This window comes from Varroa jacobsoni, unplaced genomic scaffold (assembly GCF_002532875.2).
Source record: "Varroa jacobsoni isolate VJ856 unplaced genomic scaffold, vjacob_1.0 scaffold_1317, whole genome shotgun sequence".
NCBI lineage: Eukaryota > Metazoa > Arthropoda > Arachnida > Mesostigmata > Varroidae > Varroa > Varroa jacobsoni.
The window spans coordinates 164794-173874 of NW_019214219.1; the positions used below are offsets into that span (position 1 = coordinate 164794).

At 38.3% G+C, this 9081-nt stretch overlaps 1 protein-coding gene across 2 annotated transcripts; it reads left to right on the top strand.

Annotated features, from left to right (window-relative positions):
* The first annotated feature begins 855 nt into the window (after nucleotides 1-855).
* Alg11 (ALG11 alpha-1,2-mannosyltransferase) lies at nucleotides 856-5324 on the top strand. 2 transcript variants are annotated; one of them, XM_022847899.2, is made up of 8 exons: nucleotides 856-1058; nucleotides 1521-1742; nucleotides 2131-2280; nucleotides 2656-2795; nucleotides 2961-3185; nucleotides 3800-4061; nucleotides 4317-4607; nucleotides 4914-5324. In XM_022847899.2, the coding sequence occupies exons 2-8, from the start codon at nucleotides 1531-1533 to the stop codon at nucleotides 5059-5061; spliced, it is 1428 nt and encodes a 475-aa protein (XP_022703634.1). In that variant the 5' UTR covers nucleotides 856-1058; nucleotides 1521-1530; the 3' UTR covers nucleotides 5062-5324. The 2 variants fall into 2 exon arrangements, with proteins under 2 accessions (XP_022703634.1, XP_022703633.1); XM_022847898.2 differs by having other exon boundaries at nucleotides 1527-1742.
* The last annotated feature ends 3757 nt before the right edge of the window (nucleotides 5325-9081 follow it).

Sequence of the window (9081 nt, forward strand, 5' to 3'; positions counted from 1 at the left end):
TTGGCTTCGTATGCTGCTTAGGCTGAGCCCTTGCATATCCTTCTGTGAATTCTTATGTATTTCTTATAGCGCGTTAATATACTGTCAAATGTTGTATGAATTTATATACATACATGTGTATATGCCTATTGGCGTAAAAGTCTTAAATTCACAGAATTACTTATACTCAATATATAAACTGTAGCCCTAATCCTGAAAAATATTTCTGTCCTTTCTAATCTATCAAGATGCAGTTTATTTATGATAAGTATTTACCAAGAAAAGTGCAGGTGATCTTTAAACTAGCATATATTGAAGCACTTCGCTTTATTTAGAATTTATTCCCTTCACTAGAGGCTATCGATACTTTTCTTTAATTGTTCTTGAACTGTTTTGTTTCTTTCATTTATTCTTAAGCCATCAATGACTTGTTTAGTAAACACATATCATAAATTACACTTTAATAAACTGAGCTAAACGTTTGGCGTTTTACGTCTGGTACCGGCGCTAGTCATAGTTCCATCAGACAGACATCAACAGACAGACGGCCGGCTGGCTTCCAGCCATTACGAAATAAGTCGTGTGTCTATGCCCAAATTCGGACCCTAACTTAATTCGAATTCCTAACACTATCCTAAACTGTTATGTACAACGTCATTATGGGGACACCCTCTGCTATACTACAAACGAATAACTATCAAAATTAGAACCGGCACCTCTAGAGTAGCTTCTCATAGACTGGCATAATACAGCCGATTTAGGCGCAATATATAGTGACTTTCCACATTGTTTCCCTCTCCACGTCAACGAAGTCGGCCCAGTACCAGACACGCTCATTTTTGTTCTATGTGGTTCCTGCAAAGGTCGTTGATTCCCCAGCGTTCTTCTTGTATTATGCAGCATACGTGACGCAATCCGAATGAATTTCTTCTCTCCTATTCGTTTACAGCTGATGACAGAATTTCAGCTGGCCGCAATGAAAACTCTAAAATTAAGCGTATAAGTGGATCCTAAAGTGTACACGCGGTTGATCGTGATCTGAGCGTCCAAGGGAGAACAGACCTGCGACAGATTTTCGGGTATGACTATATTATTTTCATGGTTGAGACGATGATGGCAAGTGCCGCGCTGTCATCAAACTTAGGTTCCGAAAATTCTAAGAGACACTGACGTGTCCTTATACATGCGGCCTGTACATGTTCACGAAGGTATTTTTTTCTAATTCGGAAAAACTTATCATTTTAGAAAATCTTCTTATAAGTACCTATAGTTTTTACGAAGTAGCCATTTGGTCTTAAAGTTCGTGATCAAATGAGCTATGCTATTGTTTTGGTTGAAACATATAAGTCAGGCCTGAAGGTGCAGTAGTTGCAGTGGCCAGTATTTACGATGGTTGTTCGCAATAAAACCGATCGTCGATAATGCTTATGAGTTCGATCTATCGGCTGTGACCTGCAAAAACACTCTTGAATACAATGAGGCTATCATGAACGATTCTGGCTAAGGTGTGCTATTTTCTTCGTTTCCGTTATTCTACCGAGGGCCAGGTGCATGAAAAGCGCGACAATGTCACTCTATATTACGCTGTTTACGATTGCCCTCTTCTTCACAAACGTGTTGGCATTTGTGGCAATGTACGTACGTAGTCGAAAACAAAGCCAAACAGGCGAAAAACGAAGTTATGGCTTTTTTCATCCATACTGCAATGCTGCAGGCGGCGGCGAACGTGTTCTTTGGACAGCGATCTTCACCATCCAGGAAACGTACGTTTTCGCCTTCACAATTTAGAAAAGTGTATGATGTTATACGAAAAAAAATGTATGAAGAATTATTAATGAACTCAAACACCATTTTTGACAGCTTTTGGCACATAACGATCAATTCGTTGAGGGGGCATATCATTTTTGAACAGCTTAATTTAAAAAATCTTTTTTTTTTCAGAAATACATTGGGATCGTCGTTTTTTTTTTGAAAAAGTAGATCTTATGCCTTTTGTAAAGTACTAGTATCAGGTGGCCGTGGCATATAGCGTTACCTTTACATCTTGCTCCGCAAGGTATATTAGATGCGTGTTATGATCACGGTAAAAAAAATTGTTACTCAGCTGTGTACCTAAAGTGATGTCTAAAATGGTATTTAATCATTTTCTAGCTATCCAGATGTGGCCATCGTCATCTACACAGGAGACACCGATGCCACCCCAGATGAGATCATTGTGAACGCAGAAAGGGTCTTCCAAGTGCGGCTGCTTCGTCCAGTACAGTTTGTCTATCTTCAGTCGCGTTTTTTGCTTGAAGCCAAGTAGGTTGATTTCCCTGCGCTGGTCACTACATTAACAATTTACGCATATTTGTTGCTGCTAGTGCAATGTTGACGCGATGCCAGGTGTGAAATTCGAAACATTTATTTAACTACTTGTTAATCATAGATCTGTAATAAACAAGTAGATAAACAAACGTAGACACATCACAACAAATCGCATTTTTATTATTATTGAGTTTTAGTTGCGTAACATTAACTACTAATAAATTTTTCATTAACATGTACTCTGTTATGCGACATTACAGAGCTTATTGAAATGAGTTTGGTTTTCCCAAAGAATATTCAAAGTGGCAGTTTCTTACCCTAAGTATGACCATTAACAAGGTACTCGTTGAACCGATTCTTGCATTACAGGTATTATCCAGTGTTTACATTGCTGTTGCAGAGTCTAGCCTCTGTGCTAGTTGGTCTCGAAGCTATCCTAAAATTCACTCCAGATGTCTATTTTGACACCATGGGTTTCGCTTTTACATTGCCAGTATTCAAAATGTTTGGTACGAATATTTACGAATATTAGGTACTTTGTGCTTCAATTATACATTGACAATTCAACATTATTGTGCAATAGAGTACATCCATTATCTATTACACCATATGATCGTACGGCAGTGTATGTTCGTTTACGGTCAGAAGACAGATATTGAGGGATTTCTTTACAGGAGGATGTCAAACGGCTTCGTATGTTCATTTTTCGACGATAAGCACAGACATGCTGTGCGCTGTTCACTCGCGCCGTCCCGGAGTAACTAATCGTGAAGTGATCTGCCGAAGCCGTATACTCAGCATTGCCAAGCTTATATACTACAAGGCTTTCGCCGCAATCTACGGCTGGATAGGTTGTCTGTTTAGCGACACTACGATGGTGAATTCCAGCTGGACAAATGGTTAGTAAAATCCATCCATCTATGTACATGCACACCGCTTGCGTTGACCCTTGTTTTTATCCTACCTTTATTTGCTTAGCGCCTTACTCAAATTTTAATGCCACTAACGATACGTGAAACTGACCGGGAAAGAATTTATTAAACAAAATTAAAATTAAAAAAATCTCAATGAAAAATTGTTTTTCTTAAAGTATATGCAAATTAATTTTTATATTTATTATTATGAAGATGAATTTTAGAGGGTAATTGTAAGTTTTCGTTATTCACCCAGACTAGAACTAGAAAATAAAATCGTTCTCTATCGCAAATTATTTTATACAAACTGTAATTAAATGTTGAGTAAATGGCATATTAGGACATGTTAGGGCATATTAGGTTCTTTAACAGTATTATACCCCAAAAAATGAACTGAATCAGTGAGGCAATTAGTTGCAGCATCAGTGCTGACTATTGTTAAGGTTTTACCAGCCTAATGGAGGTTGCATTTATTCATGGAGTATCTTGAAGCCAAATGAAGCATGTATGGTAAATATTTATAAGCGATAGTTGATCTGCATAAAAGTCATCTAGATAAAACATGTAATACTCGTTATATTTACTTTATGTCGATACAGGGCATGTTTCAGAAATTTGGGGTGTAACATGTCATCTTCTCTACCCGCCGTGTTCTGTGGAAAAATTCTATGATTTGAAATCTATTGCAAATCCTGAAAAAGAGTTTCGAATTGTGTCTTTGGCGCAGTTCAGACCTGAAAAGGATCACCTAAAGCAGCTCGCCGCGCTTAAGGTTCTACAGAAGCAGCTAGCTCCTGAAGAGTTTCAGCGGGTCAAACTTGTGCTCGTCGGAAGTTGTAGAAACCAAGAAGACCAGGAAAGGTACCTTTTTTTAATATGGAATATGATGAACAGGGAATTGTTTACCGGTTATTCCGGAAACGGCCTTGTCATGCATGTTGCATAATATTTTGTAATCGATGAAGAAATATTGAAGCATTCATTAATAACTAAAGGCTTTATAAATTATTTCGTTCGATATCATGGAAATAAAATAAACATCTATACTTAATTATGCTGTGCATTCTTCGATAAAAAACCCGTGCCTAACATTAAGGGTGCACGAAATTATTACAGGGTACAGGATCTGAAGCTTCAAACCGACTTCCTTGAACTGAGTGACAACGTTGAGTTTGCCGTCGACGTCCAATTTTCAGAATTAAAAAAGGAGATGGCGAAGGCTTCAGCGGCAATTCATACGATGTGGAATGAACACTTCGGCATCGCCGTAGTTGAGTGCCTTGCAGCAGGACTGATAACAGTTGTTCACGATTCTGGTGGACCAAAGGAAGACATAATCCGACCGGGATGTGGGTTTACAGCGATTACAGCTGAGGACTTCGCAAAACAGATCGCTCAGATTATCAGGTACCATTATTCGAATAAAGGTTTTGTAAAACATAAGTCTGAGTATATATTAAACCAAAAGAACGAGTGAAACGTAAATACTCTATGTACATATTCACGAAAGTACAGTATTTTTATACTTCTATCGTTTTCTTTTTTTTTTGTATCTAAGTTATACTATTCGCAAATGACACTACTCATTACTAAATCGGTATACTGAACGCATTCTTATTTGGTATAACTTAAGTGCTCGGCTTGTGATCTCCTTTTATTTGGCTATGTTTCCGCAAACCTCTATCGTTAACGTAGTGAACGTTCCATTTTTAGGATGACTCCTTCCGAGAGGCAAAAGATAAGTGATGCAGCTAAGCGCTCAATGGATCGATTCACGGAAGGTAAATTCAAGAGTAGATTTCTTAAGATCGTGAGGACTTACATCGAGAATCAACGGCCGGCAGAACGCATAACAACCTAAGCTGAACATGCAAAGAGTTCCAATTTGTACCAACCGCTGTTATATGTTCAAGTTAAATACAACTTAATGTATAAAATGAAATACGGGGTGACTCGGTCGTCGCAACGGCGAAAACAGCCACCAAGTCAAGCCAAAGGTCCACCGACGGATAACCGTCAGCTGGGACTTTCTCTACATGAGGCGTTCAGTGTAACTTGTACTGTACATTTTTCACCCAAATTATGGTGCATTTAATACATTCGAGCATTACTTGTAATTATTTATATCAGCTTCTTTTCATTTCCTCTTGTTAAACGAACACATTCGTTGATGATTGGTACAGCAGAGAGTTAGCAATATGTATATCAGGACTGACAATGATCTCGCGGCTTTTTCTGCTAGGGCTGTCCAAAAGCTCTTTCGTAAATATGAAATTATTCACTTGCCTATTTGTAATCACCGTACGGTACTACGCTCATTTTACAGCGAGCTCCGTACAGTTCACCTGAATAAGCATAATTAGCATTAAGAACATTTCGTTAAAATAGGTTTCATTGAGTAAATGGATGCTGTAATTCATAAGTCTGGCAAGCAACTTCTTGAGGGGACGTTGTTTAACATAAAGCTTATGAGCTTTATGAGCATTTTTTAGCTCTTAGCCTAATAGGCGTACGTGCTACGGCGGGACTCGGTGCAAGTCCCGCCGTATAGTAGGTAGAGTTAAGTTGGTGCAACTTAACTCTACCTACAATTGCCTCAAGGTTTCCCTTTTACTTTATTTCCTATAGGAATTAACACTTACTTTTGAAGGCAACATACCCTTGCTGAAGTCGTTGCTGTTTTCTATAGTTGATCTTGTTCAGTTCCGAAATGTTTTTTTAAACAGTTCTGCTTTCCTTTTACATTGCGATTCTTTTTGGCAATTCCGTATTAGTCGCCTTCTCCGACAGCATCTCTGTGCTTCTTTACTGTCTTTCTATTATTCGTATTTATTTTCGTTTTTGAGCTATCCCAAAAAATTCCCATCTCTTTAGAGGGTCCTATTTGTCCGTCTTATTTCGTCGTACATAGTTTTGTGAAAAATACATCACAGTTGCGAACTGAGGCAACATATAATTTTTCAAAATTAGGCTTAATTCTTTAGCTTACCGATTAATATCTTAGAACTACCCATTGGGTCAACCTTCAAATTGTACTTAAATTGTCAGTTTGTCCGTTGCGCTCTTTAGCATCGTTTGCTATTTTTATCCCCAATCTCCTGTACCAATTACTATTAATTTCTTGTGACATAAAGCTCTCCAAGCTAACATCGATGAATCTCTTCTTTCCGGATATTCAGGAACTCACCCATAAGCTAGCCTTTTTATGTCATTTGAGCATAAACTTCACCATTCTGTCCTTAGTGTCCTAATTGTTGCTTCAACCGAAATCACTGATAACAATGACTCGGTAAACCTTTTTATCACCACTCTCCCCTTTTTTATTTCACAATTTTTATTAAACATATATAAGCACTCGACACAGAATACAGTGTCTACCGAATACAGTGTCTTTAAAAGTTCGCGTAAATGTCTTGCTTATGCAATAATTGGATGAAAATACAGACTTTAGGATTCATGCAATACAAAAGTTAACGATAACTTACTATAAGTCAAAAACATATACAGCCATATACAACTATTTAAAGCGCCTTTTTACGGATATAACCAGTATATGTTACCCATTCATACCTCTTAGAGAACATTTTCAAATTTTAAAAGCTGATATTACATCAAGCAGCTTTTAAAATGTTTACATCATTTTTTTCGGATTGACCATGCTGACCGAGCGGTAGTTGTAGAAGCACGCTGGCTGACTCCGACGAGAATTTATCTTTACTTATATCATATGCAACCGGTGAGCAAGCTTTGCAAGGGACGTGAAGTCACAGCGACGCTACAGTCAGGTAGTTTACCAAATCGTCACACAGGCATGATTCTTTGATGTTTTTGAACTTAAACAACAACCTTGTACGCTCCAGCAAAAACCGTTTTTCCCGCGTGAATATCTCCAGGTTTTCATCTCCGCGTCAAATAGCTTGGAAGTCATCCCACGTTGCTTTGCTGTCTACAACGGATTCAAACCGGTATTGAGCTGGACCTAAAAAATCCATAAGCAATTTCAAACAGGTGTTGATGCGGCCAACCGTAAATACTTTTTCCTGCTTCCAGGACCTCCACTTGTTGACCCATCGCTAAGGCTTCAAGAAGTCAAAATACTGGTAGCTTCGGCGGCGACACAACTCCCTCTCTTTTAAACGCTTGACAAAAAAACCGCAGTCTTGTGGCTTGGTTGACCACCTGGTCCATCCTATATTTAATCAACCTCTGTGCGAATTGTACTGATGATACACTCGTATCGGCATAAATGCGATTCATTCGCTTTACACCTTGTTCTTATATAGCTATAGGGACGGAAACACCTAGGACTTGATAAGTTATTGGCTAAGCATCGTAACATCATATATTTAGGAGCAATAAGGAAATTGTTTATCCTCGAAGTATAAATTACCCTATTCACCGTATACACAATGTACTGCATTGCCGAGTTATCTGTTAATACCTGTAACTGATCATCTTCTCATACTTGTTGTTAAGTATATCGCACATGTACAGGAAAACCTCAAATTGGCATGCGTAACATACATCGACGTATTTACAACATATTCAGCTATGCGTGCTATGCATTGATATTGTGATCAATTCGCCGAGATGTTGGAACTTTGTCGAAAAGTTCAACCTTGTAGTTGTTTAATACTACCCTAAAACTCCCGGGGATTTCCATAATAATCGCAAATGGCGAATACATTAATAACTTAAAGCTACCTTTAGTTAATCAATGTAACCTAAATATGGTCATTCAAAGTTAAGGCAGTCACGTCGTACACTACTGATTCAAATTATTCTGCTACTATAGGTTTACATGGCCTGCTTTACGTGCATGTGACGTGAATCTGAAGTAAATCAAATGAATGCCTAAGTAATGTGTGCATCTTTGTTGGTAATCCGGTTTGATGGCTATTACTGTACTTCTATTAGCAGTTGTTTGTAGCTCAGGCTTAGGTAAGAACCGGCTATATAAAACAAAGCAACAAACACCTTTAATTAATTTTGAAAAACAAGCCACGCGGATATTCGATCTACTACAAACGGATGTGAGCGTGTGCTTGCTTTCGTCATCTTGAATCGTGTTACAGTGCTTGGTTAGCCTGGTGTTTGCAATTTTTGACGTTCATATTATTTTAGGAGAGATAACAAATTACTTCCCGAAAAACTGGGCTACTTCTCCCAAAAAGCCCTGTCTATTTTAGTCGTCAAAGCATGTATAAGATATAGAAGTCGTTTTGGCTTTTATGAGCTTATTCGATGTTCGAACTTGGCCATTGGGTACTAATATTTCAACTGTCGAAATGGGTCCCGATTTATTCTCAAACTCAGACTTCACTCATATTAGCTTCAGCATAATGTGATCATGGTTATAATCATTCTTGTGTAAATATTTTTTCAAGATCTGCACTGTTTATTTGAACAGTTACTCATCAATCAGCGTTGCATGCATCCAGTGGCACAATAATTGAGATATTTTTGTTAGTTGAAATTGAGATTATTAGGATGCTTCTGAGCTCATCGAACTTGCCTACCAACCAGTTTTTAAAGCTACCTTTCAGCACATGACCAGGATTCGTACAAGGTGAAAATGGGTCGAAACGTTGGAAATGTCAATTTTGATGCTGCAGATCGGAACGCCCGACGTACATAGATGGTTCAGGCGAGAGCGACGTAAACTGGTTGTGCATGGTATGGCCACGACAAAAATAAAAGCAATTCCGAGCGGAGTAAATCCGGCAATGCTTGCTGTTTTATTGTGTACGAGGCTCTGCATGCATTTTATTTTAGGTTCGCGGCTCCTCTAGCCAGATTTTATCCCCTCAGCCCATTAAATCCCACTGTGCATACGTTTATGTAAAAATTGTATGTGATTATTAAACTAAAACATGCATGT

Excerpts from the sequence above, each read along its gene's own strand:
- Alg11 (XM_022847899.2), top strand. The coding sequence starts at position 1,531 with ATGAAAAGCGCGACAATGTCACTCTATATTACGCTGTTTACGATTGCC. Across the intron at positions 4,062-4,316 it reads AACCAAGAAGACCAGGAAAG|GGTACAGGATCTGAAGCTTC; the intron begins GTACCTTTTTTT and ends AAATTATTACAG. Across the intron at positions 4,608-4,913 it reads CAGATCGCTCAGATTATCAG|GATGACTCCTTCCGAGAGGC; the intron begins GTACCATTATTC and ends TTCCATTTTTAG.